Source organism: Schistocerca americana, chromosome 2 (genome assembly GCF_021461395.2).
Source record: "Schistocerca americana isolate TAMUIC-IGC-003095 chromosome 2, iqSchAmer2.1, whole genome shotgun sequence".
Classification (NCBI taxonomy): Eukaryota; Metazoa; Arthropoda; class Insecta; order Orthoptera; family Acrididae; genus Schistocerca; species Schistocerca americana.
In genome coordinates, this window is record NC_060120.1 from 558259920 (window position 1) to 558281785 (window position 21866).

The 21866-nt window shown below is 42.0% G+C and overlaps 1 protein-coding gene across 1 annotated transcript in view; it reads left to right on the forward strand.

Annotated features, from left to right (window-relative positions):
* LOC124596123 (odorant receptor Or2-like) overlaps positions 1 to 10353 on the forward strand; it is a 94636-nt gene extending 84283 nt beyond the window's left edge. The window contains exon 5 of the mRNA XM_047135140.1: positions 9886 to 10353. Coding sequence (XP_046991096.1) covers positions 9886 to 9942 — 57 coding nt within the window. The 3' untranslated portion in view covers positions 9943 to 10353. The remainder of the gene's footprint in view (positions 1 to 9885) is intronic.
* Positions 10354 to 21866: the final 11513 nt, after the last annotated feature.

Sequence of the window (21866 nt, forward strand, 5' to 3'; positions counted from 1 at the left end):
ACAGGTAGCTTTATAGCGTTGTAGGTGGCGTAGAACTAGTACTAGGGAGTCATGTGACCCTCCAGTGCTGATGTAATTCATCGCAGTGAAATGGGGTAATAAGCACCTGTTTACGGAATCAGCACAATAATACGGCTCGCCGTTGAGAGGTGACGGAATAGCGGAAAGGACCTATCGTCTCTGGACGTGGATGTCAAATGAAAACGAACACCCTCCACAACGGGTACATGGAATAATTCCACTCAAAAATAATCACCACACGCTTTAAGACATTTATCTCACTTGGAGACTAGACAATCAATTCTTGTTTTCTAGAACGTGGTCAGCCACTGACGGATCCACAACCACACGCACTCTTGGACTTCCTCGTCCGACTGAAACTGGCATCCAGGCATGTCTTTTTTCTGGTTGTCAAAGATATGACAATAAAATAAGGTGTTCAATGATCTGGGTTGTACGGAGGATATTGCAGTGTTTACCAACCGAATGGCCGAAGCGTATAGCCTTCGTCCAACTGCCAATGTCGGGGCGGCCATTATTGCACAGCAGGATGATTCCGTGTGAAGCATTGCGACAGTCCAAGGGCAAATGGCAAAGCCCACAGTGTAAACATCCACTTCTCCCCTCCCCCCCCGCCCCCCCCCCAATCCAAAGAAATCCGAAGCTGTTCACACAAGTTCCGGTAAGATCATGATGACCTCCTTCTTCGACTATAGGGGCCCTCTGCTGGTCGACTTCCTCGAGCGTGAACCACATCAACGCGCAGCACTATGAAGACCATTTGCAGAAGCTGTGAAGCGCCATAAAGTCAAAACGCCCAAGAATGCTAGTAGATGGAATCATCCTGATGCATGATAACGCCCACTTCCATATTGCTAACTGCAATGGCCTTTTCGTAGGTATCTGACACCAAATACTCGTTGTATGTGGTTTCCTTTCCAATATTCGCTCGGTAACAGGAATTGATCGTCTCGTCTCCCGGTAGGATAAAAGTCTTAACGCGATTACTTTTGAATAGTACCATTCCATGGCTCCTTGGTTCCGGGTGTTCAATTTTCATTTGACTGGACCTCATTTATGGGTGTATCAACAAGGACACTCTGGTGTGTCTACAATGAATGGATTACTACTCGTAGCCATGTAACGTGGAGCCAAGAACAAACTGACACGGACCGAAAACGAGTGTCCAACTTTGTCAGTGACAATAGGTTTCAAACCCAACAAGAATTATTACTGTCGGTGAATACAAGTCCTTCTGAGCCAGTTTCCGAGCGAATATAGCAAAGGAAACCACATACAATGAGTATTTGGTTCGGATACCTACGAGAAGACCATTGCTCACATCAGGACATGGAGGTGCCCATCTCCTGTAGGCTAGGCAACGCATTGCCTCAATGGAGACAAGTAGTGTGTCCAGGAACTTGTGGTATTGCCTCTTTCCAAATGATGTAAGGCGTCCTCCAGTGCACCGGCGACTCAGTGAGGTATACAGGGTGTTACAAAAGGTACGGCCAAACTTTCAGGAAACATTCCCCACACACAAAGATAGAAAATATGTTATGTGGACATGTGTCCGGACACGCTTACTTTCCATGTTTGAGCTCATTTTATTACTTCTCTTCAAATCACATTAATCATGGAATGGAAACACACAGCAACAGAACGCACCAGCGTGACTTCAAACACTTTGTTACAGAAAATGTTCAAAATGTCCTCCGTTAGCGAGGATACATGCATCCACCCTCCGTCGCATGGAATCCCTGATGCGCTGATGCAGCCCTTGAGAATAGCGTATTGTATCACAGCCATCCACAATACGAGCACGAAGAGTCTCTAACATTTGGTACCGGGGTTGCGTAAACAAGAGCTTTCAAATGCCCCCATAAATGAAAGTCAAGAGGGTTGAGGTCAGGAGAGCGTGGAGGCCATGGAATTGGTCCGCCTCTACCAATCCATCGGTCACCGAATCTGTTGTTGAGAAGCGTACGAACACTTCGACTGAAATGTGCAGGAGCTCCATAGTGCATGAACCACATGTTGTGTCGTACTTGTAAAGGCACATTTTCTAGCAGAAGTCAACATTACCTTCCTTCAATTGGGCCAACTGGCGGTGAATCGAGGAAGTACAGTACATACTGACGAAACTAAAATGAGCTTTTACATGGAAATTAAGCGTTTCCGGACACATGTCCACATAAAACGAAAATTTCTGTTCCGACACTGACAATGTTGAGTGTTTATGGAAAAAGTTCAAGGCAATCGTAAAATGCGTTTTAGACAGGTACGTGCCGAGTAAAACTGTGAGGGACGGGAAAAACCCACCGTGGTACAACAACAAAGTTAGGTAACTACTGCGAAAGCAAAGAGAGCTTCACTCCAAGCGTAAACGCAGCCAAAACCTCTCAGACAAACAGAAGCTAAACGATGTCAAAGTTAGCGTAAGGAGGGCTATGCGTGAAGCGTTCAGTGAATTCGAAAGTAAAATTCTATGTACCGACTTGACAGAAAATCCTAGGAAGTTCTGGTCTTACGTTAAATCAGTAAGTGGCTCGAAACAGCATATCCAGACACTACGGGATGATGATGGCATTGAAACAGAGGATGACACGCGTAAAGCTGAAATACTAAACACCTTTTTCCAAAGCTGTTTCACAGAGGAAGACCGCACTGCAGTTCCTTCTCTAAATCCTCGCACAAACGAAAAAATGGCTGACATCGAAATAAGTGTCCAAGGAATAGAAAAGCAACTGGAATCACTCAATAGAGGAAAGTCCACTGGACCTGACGGGATACCAATTCGATTCTACACAGAGTACGCGAAAGAACTTGCCCCCCTTCTAACAGCCGTGTACCGCAAGTCTCTAGAGGAACGGAGGGTTCCAAATGATTGGAAAAGAGCACAGATAGTCCCAGTCTTCAAGAAGGGTCGTCGAGCAGATGCGCAAAACTATAGACCTATATCTCTGACGTCGATCTGTTGTAGAATTTTAGAACATGTTTTTTGCTCGAGTATCATGTCGTTTTTGGAAACCCAGAATCTATGTAAGAATCAACATGGATTCCGGAAACAGCGATCGTGTGAGACCCAACTCGCTTTATTTGTTCATGAGACCCAGAAAATATTAGATACAGGCTCCCAGGTAGATGCTATTTTTCTTGACTTCCGGAAGGCGTTCGATACAGTTCCGCACTGTCGCCTGATAAACAAAGTAAGAGCCTACGGAATATCAGACCAGCTGTGTGGCTGGATTGAAGAGTTTTTAGCAAACAGAACACAGCATGTTGTTATCAATGGAGAGACGTCTACAGACGTTAAAGTAACGTCTGGCGTGCCACAGGGGAGTGTTATGGGACCATTGCTTTTCACAATATATATAAATGACCTAGTAGATAGTGTCGGAAGTTCCATGCGGCTTTTCGCGGATGATGCTGCAGTATACAGAGAAGTTGCAGCATTAGAAAATTGTAGCGAAATGCAGGAAGATCTGCAGCGGATAGGCACTTGGTGCAGGGAGTGGCAACTGACCCTTAACATAGACAAATGTAATGTATTGCGAATACATAGAAAGAAGGATCCTTTATTGTATGATTATATGATAGCGGAACAAACACTGGTAGCAGTTACTTCTGTAAAATATCTGGGAGTATGCGTGCGGAACGATTTGAAGTGGAATGATCATATAAAATTAATTGTTGGTAAGGCGGGTACCAGGTTGAGATTCATTGGGAGAGTGCTTAGAAAATGTAGTCCATCAACAAAGGAGGTGGCTTACAAAACACTCGTTCGACCTATACTTGAGTATTGCTCATCAGTGTGGGATCCGTACCAGATCGGTCTGACGGAGGAGATAGAGAAGATCCAAAGAAGAGCGGCGCGTTTCGTCACAGGGTTATTTGGTAACCGTGATAGCGTTACGGAGATGTTTAATAAACTCAAGTGGCAGACTCTGCAAGAGAGGCGCTCTGCATCGCGGTGTGGATTGCTCGCCAGGTTTCGAGAGGGTGCGTTTCTGGATGAGGTATCGAATATATTGCTTGCCCCTACTTATACCTCCCGAGGAGATCACGAATGTAAAATTAGAGAGATTCGAGCGCGCACGGAGGCTTTCAGACAGTCGTTCTTCCCGCGAACCATACGCGACTGGAACAGGAAAGGAAGGTAATGACAGTGGCACGTAAAGTGCCCTCCGCCACACACCGTTGGGTGGCTTGCGGAGTATAAATGTAGATGTAGATGTAGATGTAGAACATCTTTTCTTTATTTGTGTGTGAGGAATGTTTCCTGAAAGTTTGGCCGTACCTTTTTGTAACACCCTGTATAAACCACAGTGTTTGCAGGGTGTCATTCATGTCGGTGGTAGGTGCGTGAGCTGTGTGATTTTTGGGGTGTACCATGACTTCGGACCATTCACTCATACTAGCGTGAACATCAAGCAGGACGTTTATTTCAACATCTCGGTGAGGAAGCGTTGACCCTTCTTCTATATTATGACGATAAATATCCTGTGGACACTCCCATCTTCCAAGAAGACAACAGCCATATAAACACGGATGCAAGCATACGTTCCCTGTCTGATGAACACTCAGACAGTCTACCGCCACTCGACTTGCCCAATAGGTCACATATTGTCTGCTTGGAACAGCACTAAAATGTAGCCGTGATTATACCTACAAGGTGGTATCTATACAGGGTCCAATTATCGATGAGTGGTTTCAGCGAGATATGCCTTATCTGAAGAAATATGTCGACTTTCTTCCTCGCCGAACTGTGGCGATTATCACAACTAGAGGCGGTGTTACGTGGCTTCTGGTGGAGAGTAATGTTTTTGTCTGGTATATTTATAATTAAGTATTTTGTGAGCGCAGTGCTCCACACTCCGTACTGAGAGTGGCACTTAGTAACGAAAATATGGTGTCCCTAATAAATAACAGCTACACTGCATGACAAAAAAAGTGAAGCACGCAGAATACATGGTCGCATGTCAGTGCACACATAACACCAGTGGCTGGTATGAACATGAACAGAATTGCAATTATCTGTGAAAGGTACAACAGTCACCACAGATCATTACTTTTGGTTGTGTTTGGCTTTGTAACAAGGCCTGGAAGAGTAATAAGGGGTGTCAACAAAATCAGATGTTGATGATCGCTATGAAGGAAACGGAGATGCCACATGCTCGTGTGAAACAGTCTTATAAGTAACTCACCCAGTTTGAAATGGGCCTCATTGAGGCTCTCAGTTTGGCCAGCTGGTCGAATCGTGCAATATTCAGATTTGTGAGGTATTCGGATGTAACAGTGTCCTTCTATTGGACAGCATGGGAACATGAGGTCAGGCTTATTCGTCGTCAAGGCTCTGGTCAACCAGGTCTGACCACCAGCAGGGAGGATCGCTATATTGTGCACCAAGCACATCGTAGCTCCTTCACATCTGCGCTGCCACCGAAAAACACGTAATGGACTCGCTGAAACATTCTCTGTCACACCCCACGGTTGGTGAGAGAGTAACAGCAGCCAGACTAGGGGAATCACCGTCCCATTGTTGTGCTACGGTTAACATAACAACGCAAACGACATTGTTTCAAGTGGTACCATGCCCAGGAAGTTTGGAATGCTGATGAACGGCATCACATTGCGTTCAGCAATGAATTTGGGTTATGCACCACCCCGATGACCATTGTCAGCGAGTAAGGTAGCGACGTGTGAAGGTCGTATTCCTCCAGCGATCTGAAGAGGCATAGTGGTGTTACTCTAGGTGTCATGGTAGGGAATTAATCGGGTATGACTTCAGGTCATGGCTGGTAGTGATTGAGAGAACTCCGAGGCTACAACGGCACGTCACAGACATACTGTGTCGACATTGTTATTTCTTATGCGACATTACTGTGATGCCATTTTTCAACAGGAGAATACTCGTCCACACATGGCACGGGTCTCTAGGTATTGTCTGAGAAATATTCAGATACTTCAGTGGCGAGCAGTATTCCAAGATCTGTCTCCGATAGTATATGTGTGGGACCAGTCTGGATGTCAACTCCATACCTGTGCCAGCATCCAGGGTATAAAGTACCAGTTACAAAAATTGTGGGACACTTTGCCTCAAGAGAGGATGCAATGGCTTTGTGACATACTTTCCAACCGAATCGTGTATGCATCCTGGACAGACTGGGTGCAGCATCATACTGATAAGTCGGCTCATATTGCCAAGTTCTTTGTAAATTTTAGTCCATTTCGTACCACTTAAAATAACATGACATATTTTCCCAAATTGTCAAGTTTCATTTCGTTTCCACTTCCCCTCCTGCGTCAGTTACTGTTTTTTGCTAGGCAGCGTATTTGATTATAAGATATTGACCACACCATGTATGTTTTCACTTCAGTAGTTATTTATTTTATTTATTTATTCCAGTGTGTTATGTATGATGGCAGAGTGACTAACTCCACATCAGGACAGCACTTTTCCATTCTCTTTACCGACCTCGTATTTCGGCTAGTTGTGCACGTATTTGTTATGGTTGTGCAGAACTCTTATTAAGATGATACCATACGTTACTTTAACCCCCCTATCATTTCTGGAATATAATATGCTGTAAGCGTAACTATCGTTATTGTGACGTAGTTTCATAATGAGCAAAGGGGTGAAATTAGCTAATTGATATTAATGAAATAAAGTGCTTAGTTTAAAATAAAAGAACAGCCTACGGAATTAAATGACTTATTTTAAAAACAAATTTCATCTGTGGGTACAACTAGGAAACAACTGCATTGTATGTTAAATGACCTATGGATAGACAGAACTCATTTTTCATTTCATGTTGGGTAATACAATATTTAAAGAAATGGAGCCCACCCACACCCACACTTGCGTGGTGTCCACGAAGTTGTACTGTCACATCTTCGAAAAGCTTAGTGTTTCCATTGAGGAGTTACAGGATGCGGGACTGTCATGTTCTCCGTACATCTGGTGCGACGCTCCACTAATACGATTCAGCCTAGGAGATAGTAGACAGAAAGTGGTTTGCGAATTGCAGGTGTAGGGCAGTGGAAAAAAGTACCACATCAAGTGCCGTGGAAAAAAGTCCTCTCCTGCAGTCTGGACGGGTAGTAGGGCTATGGGCGATTTATGCTGCCAGCGACAGTTCACGCACAAATGTAGGGATATGTTAGTGGAGGGCAGTTTACCGCTGTTGCTAAACACCGACGACGTCTCCTGAACCCGTTTCTGGGTCATCCTGTCTGTAACATTTCAAAGTCATCATAAGAGAACTCAATTTGACCGTAAAATCAGCTGGTCGGTACAGAAAGACCTGTGGAGTGCATTGAAAAAAAAAAAATTAAGTTGAATAGTCGCATATTGGTGAGTTCCATAATTCTCTCACAATGATTTTTGTCACTTTTAATCATATATCTGAATCCTTCTGTGAAATCTTTGACATGCTACTGCCGTTACTTTTCACATCTTTGGTTTTTCAGTCTCAGTGTTACTTTTGAATCATCCAGTAGAAACACATTGCCACAGGGACCGACAAAGGCAGCAGAGCGGGTGACACCTCTTAGGAAAGGATCCAGATTTACAAAATAAATTTATCTACTGTTCATATAAATGCTGTAATAACAATGTACTGACAAACAGTCTGTACTGGTGACGTGTCTTATCTCTTATGATATGTCAATGTGCATTGCGAGTTGCTAGGAGCGTTCAATAAATAACGCAACACTTTTTTGCTGAAAGCAGGTTGGTCTTATTCAAGTCTGCAATACACAACGTTATTCCCTACCCTTTTGACTACAAAACCCTGTTTTTAACCTTATCTCCGTTCAATGCGACGGCCTTACGCCACTTTACTGGAAGGGCATATGCGCCCACATAGTCTCACTCTAATAGTCGATGTCGGAGCCAACTTCTTGCTGCGCCGCTAACCTCCCCATCATCTACGAACTGCTTCCTGCGAATGAGTTCTCCATTGAGCCAAAAGGAATGGAAGCTGGAAGGTGCGAGATCCGGGCTTTAGGATGGATGAGGAAGAACAGTCCGATGAAGTTCTGTGATCTCCTCCCGGGAGCACAACTTGTGTGAGGCCTCGCGCTGTCATGGAGAAGGAGAAGTTCGCTTGCATTTTTGTGGCAAGAAACATTTGCGGGGGTCACAGCTGCGTGCGGCCGACTGGCGCGAGGGAGATCGGACAGGTTTGCGCGACGTTGCTGGGATGATGTTTTGTTTTATGGCGCAAAAACGTTGTTGCGATGACGACCGACGCCTCGTCCAACGACTCACCCTGCTTTTCTTTACTGCCAGGTCTCCACTGGCATTCTACAAGCGCCTACAAATATCTACGATTCTCTGGTTTTCAGCCAAAAAGAAAAAAAAAGAAGAAAATCAATGACAGCTCTCTGCTTGGAATGCACCTCCGGTACAGGCGTCATTTTAATGGCAGCCACCTATCGGAAATTCAAGAAACTATTGGGGCTAGAGCAGGAATATTCCACGATGTCCCAAAACAAATTTCGTATTTTGTCAAGCGAAACTGGGCGAGAAAAATAAGATGTTACGTTACTTATTGAACGCCACTCGTATTTTTGTGACATGGCTCAGCTACTGTCCTGTACAGTACTTCGTGTGAGCAATTTTTCTTTCAGAGGCACCGTGAATATGTGCCAGAAGTAAGGGTAAATTCATAGGCATGTTTGCTCCTATAGATAAGTAAGATTTAAGGCCCTGGTTTTATGGCTTCCTAAATCCAGCAAGAGCAGTAGATACCAACAGTCCAATCTCTATAAAGGCCACTGTTTTTAATATGTTTTCTTTACTTCTTTACTGCGTACATCGACTTTTTGACTGAATGTACTGACGGGTCTAGTCAGAATGATACTCACTGCGTCTGTGCTATTTTTCCCGATATTCACCATCTGTCTTCCAGAGGCTTTTACAATTTATGATGCAGACTGAATGAAATTCAGAGGCCACTGCAACAAATGAGAAGACTTCACAGCTGAAGTATCCTGACACAGGGAAAGTTCCACACCTGTGGAAGATTGTATAGTATAGTATATTGTTGGTCATGCCATGCTCAAATATGCTATCGTCTGTCTGGAAGAATCAAATGCCCATGACTGAAAATACAAAACGACAAGCTGCTGAGACGAACCTCTTGCCAGCCACTCTGATGGCAGCGACTTCTTCTGACGAGACAAAAAAGAGGCCATTGCGTTATTACACATATTGTCCTTACAAAGTGACGACCAACTAAAATGGGAAATTTGGGGTATTTTAGTTCTGCCACAGCATATTTTATCTAGATTCGTTTTGCGTGATAACGAGAGGACGAATCTCAGGTTACTGTAGGACCTAACTTGTACCTTTTTTTGACACTGTGAGAAGTGTATGCTGTATTTTAAAATTCTGTGTTGTGTTAGATTCCTCCATAAGACGACAGAGTGGATTTTTTTATTCTGCTCTCTTGAGGCTATCGCATATTCCTGTCAGTAGTGAGCTCGCGTCATATATCTGGCGAATTAACTCAACTTTTTTCTTGTTCTTTGTGACAGAGTTTACATTTTATATGGATGACTTTGAGGGCGTGTATGTGTGGGGGGAGGGTGTGTGTGTAATGCTTGGGAGGGATCGTATGGTGTGAGTGAAGCGACGCTAGTTTTCCTCTATGCCGCGTTTTTAATCTCACGTATCCCAGGCAACCATTACATCAACATAGGTGCCCCTAACTGTGCTGCTGAATGTACTTAATGGACATAATCATCATTTTTATATATAAAACTCCAATGCCTCACAATCACGAAATATGCCTTAAGAATAACAATTTTCTTTAAGCTTCTCATGACAGCATTAAGTTATGAGAAAAATTTTTACTGATCTTATCTCTCTTGCAGCTGATGAACGCCGCGTATTCGTACTACGCACTGCTTAGGCAGTTGAACAGCCGCTGAAGACGGGGAACAAGTCGTGATCATTTCCGTAGCACAAGAAATTCACGTAGGTGTTACCAACTATTGGATGCGCGTTACACGAAATATATTTCTGTGGTAGACAGAATGAACTAGTGTCAGATTTATTGAGATTTTTGCCGATGCTTGTCAGAAGATGATCATTAACACAAGGACGAAGAAAAAAATAGACATTATACAGGGTGACTTTTTCCACCGTGTAAAAACTCTAGGGATTGATCGATGAGAGGATACGGAACAAAAAAGGTCTAATGAATGTCCGGAAGTGCATTGTTTCCGAGCTAGAGACCATTCATTCAGTCATACATTGTTACAGACATTGCGGTCCAATACGCGCTGTACCATGCAGCCACAGTTACAGTATGTGTTGAAAATGGTTTCCATGTGCCTCAACGCATGTGTGTACGCGCTGTAGCGTGTTCTGTCTCACACATTCACATCGGCCAGGCCGAATGCGAACAGTGTCAAAGGCGGCATGAATACGCTGCTCCAGTGTCTCCAGTCTGGAATGGGCTCTGCATACACGATACTTTTGAAATGGCTCCACAAGCGGAAATCGCACGGGTTGAGATTCAATTAACGAGCAGGCCATGGCGGATCCCCTCGTTCGATCCATCGACCAGGGAAGACATGATTGAGATGTGCCCGGACGTTAACGGCGAAGTACACCAGTTAGACGACGTGGAAGGAAGACTGGTGCCAAAATACTGTCGCTAAGTATCGCAGTGCACACATTCTGGCTGCACTGATGCTGATGATTCTACATACTATCTCACATATGACTGTTATGAAAGCTGAAGATACAACTCCGCTTAAAGGTGGCCTCATCTATAAATACGATGGATCACACAAATCCCGGAATCGAGGTTTCCTGGTGAAGAAACTATTTACAAAAATGCTCCCGATGTGGAAAGTCTCGCTAGTAAGCCCTGCACACGCTGTTAAGTTATAAGGGTAGTAATAATTACGGAGAATGTTCCACACGGTCGTCTGGTTTACTCTATGCTGGCGGACCAACTGCATGGTACTGACACGGCGGTCATCTTCCGCAATATTAATCACATTTTCTTCCAAGTCTGGTGTCCGAACATTTCGGGAACGTCCTTCATGATTTACTGCTTTCTGAAACGATGCTGAACACTGTTGCAAACATTGAATGCTGCGATTGTTGTCGGCGGGGATAGGTCTCCTGATACAACCTTGCTGCCCACCGCCCGTTGCCATTTGCCTTTCCGTAAGTAAACACCATGTCGGCAAACTCGATTCTAATACGGAACCATTGTGCACAACGCTGTATCGCATCCACTACAAGGAGAGTCAGCAAGAAAAACGAATGGAACACAACTTCAGCAATTAGGCGATAGGACATGACGTATAAGGAGCAGTACCACCCTCTAGGAGAAACTATGCTTACGGTAACTGTGGCTGCATGGTACAACGCGTATTAGACCGCAATCTCTGTAATGAAGTATGACTGAATAAATGGTCTCTAGCATGGAAACTATTTTTTTTATTTCCGGGCATAAGTTCATTAGACCTTTCTTGTTCCGTATCCTCTCATCAACCAGTCCCTAGAGTTTGTACGCGGTGGAAAAAAATCACCCTGTATAACAACACAAAATACTTCATTTCCAGTTAAAGTTGATTTAAAATTATACTTACCTGTGTTTTGTAAACTGTTCATAAATTAAGCTACTAATGTTACATTATTGTTAATGTAAGTGTTGATATATTACCTATGTTAACATAAGCCAGAATACTATGTATCATGTGGTGAGATGTTTTGAGAAGCAAGTAACTGAAGGGTATTGAGATATTATACTAAAATTACTAGATAATGAAATGTACAATTAAATATACTCGTAGTTTAAAAGAGTGAAGAGGGAAATGAAATTGAAATTTTACATTTAAAACTACGCTGACACTGTACGCTAATAGATAAATAAATAATCTTAAAAATTAATAGGTGTGTTGTGTTTAAAGAACATTACTTTCTGACCATATAAATGTCACCAAATCATAGCAGAACAGAAAGATTTTAACACACAGTTTATATTTCTGTCAGCTAAAAGTTCAAAATCTTCATTTTTCAAAATAGTTCAAATGGCTCTGAGCATTATGGGATTTAACATCTGAGGTCATCAGTCCCCTAGAACTTAGGACTGCTTAAACCTAACTAACCTAGGGACATCACACACATCCATGCCCGAGGCAGGATTCGAACCTGCGACCGTAGCGGTCGCGCGGTTCCAGACTGAAGCGCCTAGAACCGCTCGGCCACACCGGTCGGCCTTCATTTTTCGTGCCGTGTTCTAAATAAAGTAGCTACAAAAGAAATTATCCAGAAAACAAACAGATACTTATTGTTTCCAAAACTCTGTAGTATTTGAAGAACGTCAAACATTCCTTTATCCCCGCAAAATCCAAATTTTATTTCTTAAGTTCTTCCTGCTGTCTACCCCTGCAACTGTACAAATACTTCGATGTTCAAAACTCTTAACACTTAGAAAATCCAGAAATATTTTGAAATTATAATCTGAGAGTAAATAAGTTGAGTAATTGTTGCTTGTGTTTGGGAGAAAATGACACCAAGGCCCAAAACCACACAAAACAAGGGTTGGCACTTGAGTAACAGACTGGGGACTAAAACCCATAAAGTGATGATATACTCCTACAATACTGTGAAAGTATCATTTCTGGCACTCAAATCAACGAGATGAGGGTAATGTGATACGAAAATTGAAGTACGGCACGCCTTTGGTACTAAGAAATTTGAAATTAAGGGAGACACTGCCGTAATAACGAGAAATTGCTATAAATGTGCAAATTATTAAAACCTTTCTCAAAAACTGCCAAATTATCGAAAAATTATGTGAAAAATAACAAAAATAATGAAAACTTTGAAAATTACCTTGAACAGTGCTCGATCGCATGTTGTATGTGTTTAGCGTAAAAATGCCAAAATTGCGAAGATCTGTGACAATACTAAAAAAATTGGAAAACTATCGTCCATGGAATTCGAAAGACGAGCGAAGGGGAAGTATTGTGATATGCAATTGTAACATAACACACTTGTAAGAGACTCAGAAAGTGCAAAATTAGAAAAATTATAGCATCGGATGTTGTCTCAGTTGACCTTGCTGGTTATAATCTACGGTGGAAGCAATTTGGCCTGCCGAGATTCGCTTAGTGGGATGATAACGATCAAAGGTATGAAACTGTGCCTGAAAGTGAAAGAGAGCAGCGTTGGACTTGCCTGCTGCGGAACAAGTAGTCGGGAACACCCACGAAGTAGGGTCGAAGCTTCCAGGCTGCAGCCGAGTGTAGCAGAAAAAGCACCACACTTGTCAGCTATTTCAGGCACGTTATTGGGAACGGCTAGTCAGTGCCAAGTAGCGCCAACGAGCTGCCTTACGATTCAGGTAGTTGTGTGGAAAGGGGACCTCGAGACCACAGGGCATTTTGGAGGAATCAACGGGGCATCTCAGGTAAGTCAAACGGCTGAGATCATAGCAAAGAGATAGAATACCAAAGAGAGCCGACAAGGCGACCAGAGTGATGGAAACTGAATAATCCTCTGCCATATTTCAGGAAGTCAAAAGGAAATTGCGTGACATATGACAGAGGAAGACAGTGTGACAAGTAATTACGAGCCAATATCCAACCGTCAAATTACAGCAGCTACATCGAGAAGAGAAATTACACCAGACAATGAGGGGCGAACATTTGATGAACATAATCTTTCAGCAACCACTATAAAACGTACGTACAAATACTCCAGTCCCAGGCGTTCCGTTGTGTCACATTCAGAATAAGAACACATGCTCTGAAAATCCATTTTAGAATTAGTATTCGTGTAGTTTAATACATCCTTCACTATACGTAAGACACATCCAATAGAGAAAAATCGCAAAATTAGCTGGAGATATCTCGTTCCAGAGAACAGAATTAAAAGAAAACGTTCTGGAAAAAGTTTGCTTTTACATAAGCTGTGTGTAACATATGGTTAAATTTGTATTTGACATCAGTGAAAAAAACTGTATCTTATATGTGAATGACATAGCTGGACTCCAATTCACGGATCATGTACATACGACCTAACCCATCCAGTCGAAAATATAACGAAGTTGTTGAAAGATCGTAACTTAATTAATTCAATACTAAAGACATTCGCTAGCTAAACTAACTATTTCCTCAGTTAGTTTAGCATCTGCTCATCATGTAGATTCAAGCTTTGGAAAATGGCGATCCATGTATAACAATGTACCCAACTTGTTTCATAGAGCAGTTTTCACATTTTACTTTGCATAAAAGGACTCCTATAGTAACCTGAAGTTAAAATTTAAAACAAGTAGCTATCTGTCTACAGGACATTATAGATCTTTCTGTTTGTAGTCCATATTACCTAATGTAAAATCATATTTCATTTAAAACCTCCAAAAGGAACAAAAGCAATTATTGGAGTAATGCCCATTGCAACTGAAAGACACTAAATCCCTTATTTAATATTTACAAAAGAGACTTAATTCAGCCTACGTTCCGTCCAGCAACTAAGTTTTCACTCACAACGAAAACTTACGATCTTATGCTACGGGCGTTTCGGAAATGTTTACAGACTATGATGAAAGTCTTCGTTACAAAGTTCTTGCGAATATCGTATGGCTTAAGGTACATGCAACGGAGAACTTGGATGAACAAACTTTATTACACAAGTAAACAAATACATCGATGCACACAAAAACACAGCACAGTTGCAGAACATACGTGAAAACATGTACACCAATCTTCGATGTTTTTTCGAAATGTCTGCGTGCTCTTACACTCTGAAAATACGGTAGGCACTATTCCGAAAAGAAATTCAGAAACTGCGTAGAGCTTATAAAGCCATACACACACTCTCGCTTTCAAAACAACCGCAGAAAGACTTTCCGAAATGTGGCGGCCAATAGCACGACGTGGCATCAGAGAGTATAAACATCTATGGATACGGAGAACGAGAATTCTATCTGCAGCATCTCCTGCAGGTCAATTCAAGTGATTCTACGACGGCGCATTTTAGCCCGTCCAGTGCTTAGCGTATATTGAGTGTTATTACTTCGCCGGTACAGATCAATCACCTTCAGAGGTACCGTTTCATAGATTTTTAACAGTTTGATACCTAGAACTGAATTTAGCTTAAAAATGTGAGACGAAAGGGTGTGCTTTATCGCCAAAGTGTCATAGCTCAGATTCCACTTTACTTACGTTTTTTTCCGGTTACGGGAGGATGTGATATCCAACAACATTTTTTTACGTTTTTCGTTCTTCCTGTTGTCAAATCTCTATTTTAATTAATTATGCTACATTGGCATCGCGTAGGGCGCCGAAGTGTCACGAAAAAACAACGCATTTGGAAGTATGAAATTGTTCCAGTAAATAAGCGATTTACACCATTATTTTCAATTTTCCTTTATTCACTCTTCTCCTTTTTACAGAGAAGTAAAATATCTAAAAAAAATTCGTCATCTCATCAGGAAAGTAAACCCATACACTAGGTACAAAAAAATAAAAGAATACACGGTGAGGCTCGAATTTTTAAGGAATAAAAAGAGTGACAGAGAAAAAATTTTTTTTCATGTTTTGTATTACACTTATTCATACTTTCGAATCTGTTTTAATGAATTGCATTACAGTGAAACTGTATAGAACATCGAAATGTTACAAAAAACAACTCATTTACAACTTTGAAATTGGTACAGTAAATAAGCTGATTACACCACCTATTTGTCCATTACTAATTTCAATTTTTGACTCTTTCTTCATCTTTCAGGAAACTAGAATACAAAAATCATGTAATGTAGGAAATTGTCTTTTGCAGAAGTACTTAGACACACACAACGATTTGAGAACTTGCAAAAATCAGAGAAAATTAATCAGTTTGTTACACACAAATTTTATTTGCACGTGAACAGAGCACAACTGTGTGTACGTTGACTGCTAGTTTACTTAAACACACTTGCAATTTTATATATCATTTGTCTCGTAAGCACATGGCCAAAAAATTGCAGAAATTAGCTGTACAGTACAAGACTTTATAATTCCGTGTCTCGATAGCATATAAAGTGCCTCATATCAGTATGAAATTTACAGATACACATTTGTGGTACATACGTATGAAAAGTAACTGCTCCTCCTTTCACATACTTCTCTTTACATGCAACAACAGTACTGCACCATAGCTACCTAATAGTCAAACGTGCAGAAACATATATAAAACGAGGCGAATACGTGTAATATGTAAGTTTGGCTATAACGGCAAAACGTAGACAAGCAGAGCTGGCCCAGTTTGATGTTGATGTTGAGGGCATGCGCAGTAGGCTAAGCTCACTCCATAGATATACAGGGTGAGTCACCTAACGTTACCGCTGGATATATTTCGTAAACCACATCAAATACTGACGAACCGATTCCACAGACTGAACGTGAGGAGAGGGGCTAGTGTAATTGCTAAATACAAACCATAAAAAAATGCACGCAATTATGTTTTTTAACATAAACCTACGTTTTTTTAAATGGAACCTCGTTGGTTTTGTTAGCACATCTGAACATATAAACAAATACGTAATCAGTGCCGTTTGTTGCATTGTAAAATGTTAATTACATCCGGAGATACTGTAACCTAAAGTTGACGCTTGAGTACCACTCCTCCGCTGTTCGATCGTGTATATCGGAGAGCACCGAACTACGTAGGGATCCAAAGGGAACGGTGATGGACCTTAGGTACAGAAGAGACTGGAACAGAACATTATGTCCACGTGCTAACACCTTTTTATTGGTCTTTTTCACTGACGCACATGTACATTACCATGAGGGGTGAGGTACACGTACACACGTGGTTTCCGTTTTCAATTACGGAGTGGAATAGAGTGTGTCCCGACATGTCAGGCCAATAGATGCTCAATGTGGTGGCCATCATTTGCTGCACACAATTGCAATCTCTGGCGTAATGAATGTCGTACACGCCGCAGTACATCTGGTGTAATGTCGCCGCAGGCTGCCACAATACGTTGTTTCATATTCTCTGGGGTTGTAGGCACATCACGGTACACATTCTCCTTTAACGTACCCCACAGAAAGAAGTGCAGAGGTGTAAGATCAGGAGAACGGGCTGGCCAATTTATGCGTCCTCCACGTCCTATGAAACGCCCGTCGAACGTGTACCTCACCCCTCATGGTAATGTACATGTGCGTCAGTGAAAAAGATCAATAAAAAGGTGTTAGCATGTGCACGTAATGTGCTGTTCCAGTCTCTTCTGTACCTAAGGTCCATCACCGTTCCCTTTGGATCCCTACGTAGTTCGGTGCTCTCCGATACACACGATCGAACAGCGGCGGAGTGGTACTCAAGCGTCAACTTTAGGTTACAATATCTCCGGATGTAATTAACATTTTACAATGCAACAAACGGCATTGATTACGTATTTGTTTATATGTTCAGATGTGCTAACAAAACTAACGAGGTTCCATTTAAAAAAAACGTAGGTTTTTGTTAAAAAACATACTTGCGTGCATTTTTTTATGGTTTGTATTAACCAATTACACTAGCCCCTCTCCTCACGTTCGGTCTGTGGAATCGATTCGTCAGTATTTGATGTGGTTTACGAAATATATCCAGCGGTAATGTTAGGTGACTCACCCTGTATACACTCTATACGTGGCACTGCAGGAATTGCTATATAACGTGATGCAGCCTCTCTACATATTCTCTATCTCTTTGAATCAGAGTGAAACATGAATGCCAACTACATCTTCGTAATTTTCAACTGAGTGTTCAAAGGAAGTTCTGAACAAGTTTCACTCTGATTTATGTACTATATTTTCAAATATGGATCCCTGATAAAGCAATCCGACTTAATATTCTTTACTAACATGGTAGAACCTTCGCAAGTGCAACAGAGGTTTCTGTGAAGCATCTCTTACGAGCACGGATTAAATTTGAAGTACACATGCGACCAGAGATTACGTATGCAATGAACTTTGACTTATGGGTTCGGTTTGTGCAGAGAAAATATGCTTGTCATCCGTTATATTTATCACTTGAAAAACTATTGAGCAATAAGCTGTGGTGGTGGAACTGAAGTTAGTCAAACTACATGTGACACTACGAGCGCATGGCTCTCGGTGCAAGAGAACCGATGTGTGCTGCAGTGTGCGGCCAGCAAGTCGGTCGAGGCGGCTGGGCTGTGGCAGAGACAGGTAGGGTGGCCTGGAGAAAGAGTTCCAAGATGCTACCCCAGGTGGGTGTAAAAATGAATGTGCGCAACGTAAAATATTGAAAAATGAAGATTTGGCCCTGTCTGACTACCCTATGAAGCAGGTCTTAGGATCTCTTAATGGTGATATTATTTCCTCCTTGTTGCTCTTTAACATATAAATTACGTAACTGAATAATTACGGGAACTAGTAACTACAAAATGATAAATGTTGATTCTGCTTATACGTTTACTGTAGATTGAAACCCCATTTATACATTACAAATGTTTATAGATCAATGTCCAATGGACTTAAAGAGACACAAATGAATTTCCTAACTAATATTACTGATCAATTGCCCAAATCTGCCCCTTTTTATGGCTACGCGATCTAATATAAATAACGCGAAATTACTGACATCATCTACGTACCAAACACTAGAAGACACTACTTTCATAGATGATCTACAGTGGTGTGCAACCTCAGTGGAAATACAACTTAGGTAATCGTAGCTATTTAGCTTTATAGCCCCAATAAGCCGATGCAGTTAGCAATATCACCATATGTTTTGCGTCTGGTGCGTCGGAGTGATAGTTCTCGTACACGTCTGCGACGATGGAAGAACTCCAGCCACAAAGTTAAAAACTCTTTCAGACACTAGGATGGCAGAAGGCGGTCCTCTGACTAGGATGATCTATTACTGTCTTCTCCTCTCTGTGTCTTACAGGCAAGAAACGCGAACTCCCAGCCACAAAGACAGAATTCAGATAACATCTCTACGTGAGTATAGACAGAGGAAGTGTTCTCAACCACTGAACTCTGCTTACTCATCGACGACTGCCTATCCGGAGGCGAAGTCCAGCATCGTATAAGTTCGCAACAGTAGAGTTCCTAACAGTTCTAACTATAAAATCTCCTGAATGCAAAGACAGCAAATCCACCTGTACCAACAAAAACTGATACTAAGCGACCGTCAAACACGGGCGCCCAAAACGGAAAACCTCATTCTCTCCACCGCTGGCTTCCCAACAAAGCTCGGCTCCCCTACCTCGTAACTGCAGAAGGCGAATCATCTTCATGAAACCACGGAATATTCTCCCTCTCTACAGATTCTTCCGAACGCCGACCACCCATATTTGAGCCTTTTGTCGTCCAGCGCGGAAAGTTTGCGAGGAAATAACTATCCCCGTTAATTAGGAATTCATACAGTGGTACGCTTCTCAGAGTAAAAACCTCGGAAATAACCCAGCCTGTGTGATTTCCGAGGTAACGCTTCCTTGCTCCTCTCTGCTGCGTCGAAGATTTTCAGGGTTTCCGGTTATTCTTCCGGCTTAGCTACAACACCGCCCAGTCGCCACTGTATTGTGCTTCAGCACTCAAGTGCCCCGACCGTCCGGCTAGGGCTACATCCTGTGTTAAGCAGTACCAACACACCTGTGCAGGCTTTTCCACGCAGGGCCTGAGTTACGCCTGCGTTCCAACCTTTACTAATATACGCAATCATTCATTACGCCGTTTGAATAATAAAAACACTCCACCAACTTTCATGCAATAAGCATTAACAGCTATTTACAAGGTGTACGTAACAATGTCAGTCTTATTTAAATATTCATATATACGATGTACATCCTATCAAATGATACCTATTTCCGGTTGTAAATCACGGCAGATTATGTAGATGAATGCTTGTAAGGTGCGAAATTATAGTCACCTTACAGAGTGACTAAGCTCAGGGAGCACCACGTGGACGGGAAATCCAACCGCACGAGATACAGCAGGCACAATGTCGGGACCTCAGGGAATGTGCTGGTTAACATGATTTGCCACTGCATCGTTCTCTGGCAGCAGCTATCGTCTACATCTGGCTTGGAAACTACGCAGTGCGCTTACGAAAATGTACACACATAGAATTCCTACGCTACCTCCATTAATACGTACATTTACTCTCTTGTCCATATGCTAGTCATATGGCCCTGACTGTAGTATTCAGAAATAAAGACTTCAATATCCATGAACACGTTCTAAGACAAAAAGGGAAGATCCATGTCCAGTCAGTATAGACATCAGCTTATAAAACCTCATAAAATCAAACTGACTAATTCTTGAGAAAAAGAGTGCACACTTATATTTACATGACATCGAATATTGCAGAAAATATTTTTATTAATTTAATAAGGAAGTCCTAAAAACCTTTAAGAAACACCAAAAACGAAAAGAAATTAGGATACAGCAGATCCAGAACCCATTATATGTTGTTTTGTAACCAGGCACCTCTATCGATCACACTATGCAGAACTGCTGCAACAAATGACCTTTTATTTTGTGTTACGATTTATATATATACACGCCAAGTTCCAAAGGACCAAATTGAGGAGCAAATCTCCAAGGTCATGGAACGTGTCAGTACATGAAATTACAACATAAAGGTAATAACAGGTAAAAATAAAATGTTTATGAACCCAAAAGAAGTCAGTTCATAAGTTTAAGTAAATGCAAACAACAATACAACAAGAATCAGCTTACTTTTTCAAGGAACTACTCGACAGAATAGAGGGAGTGACCCATGAGGAAACTCTTCAGTTTCGATTTGAAAGCACGTGGATTACTGCTAAGATTTTTGAATTCTTATGGTAGCTTATTGAAAATAGATGCAGCAGTATACTGCACACATTTCTGCACAAGAGTTAAGGAAGTCAGATCCAAATGCAGGTTTGGTTTCTGCCGAGTATTAACTGAGTGAAAGTTGCTTATTCTTAGGAATAAGCTAATATTGTTAACAAGAAATGACAGTAAGGAGTATACATATATATTGAGAGGCCAATGCCAAAATACCCAGACTCGTGAACAGGGGTCGACAAGAGGTTCGTGGAGTTAAACCACTTATTGCCCGAACCGCCCGTTTCTGAGCCAAAAATATCCTTTTAGAATGGGAAGAGTTACCCCAGAATATAATACCATACGACATAAGCGAATGAAAATAAGCAAAGTAGACTAATTTTTGTGTCGAACGATCACTCACCTCAGATACCGTTCGAATAGCAAAAATGGCAGCATTTAGTATGAAGAAGATCCTGAACGCGGGCTTTCCACGACAGTTTACTATCTATCTGAACACCTAGAAATTTGAACTGTTCAGTATCACTAATCATATGCCCATTCTGTTAAATTAAAACGTCAAGTTTTGTTGAATTGTGTGTTAGAAACTGTAAAAACTGAGTCTTACTGTGATTTAACGTTAGTTTATTTTCTACACGCCATGAACTTAGGTCATGAACTGCACTATTTGAAACCGAGCCAATGTTGCACACAACGTCCTTTACTACCAACCTAGTGTCATCAGCAAACAGAAATATTTTAGAGTTACCGGTAATACTAGAGGGCATATCATTTATATAAATAAGGAACAAGAGTGGCCCCAACACTGACCCCTGTGGCACCCCTGCCCCCCCCCCCCCTCCCCCACTTGACCGTATCCCCCTCAGACCGCACATTCTCAACACTGTGAATAATGAGCTTTTGCTGTCTGTTGCTAAAATAAGGGGTAAACCAATTGTGAGCTACTCCCCATATTCTGTAATGCTCCAACTTCTGGAGCAATATTTTGTGACCAACACAATCAAGGCCGTGCGGTTAAGGGCGCTGCAGTCTGGAACCGCGAGACCGCTACGGTCGCA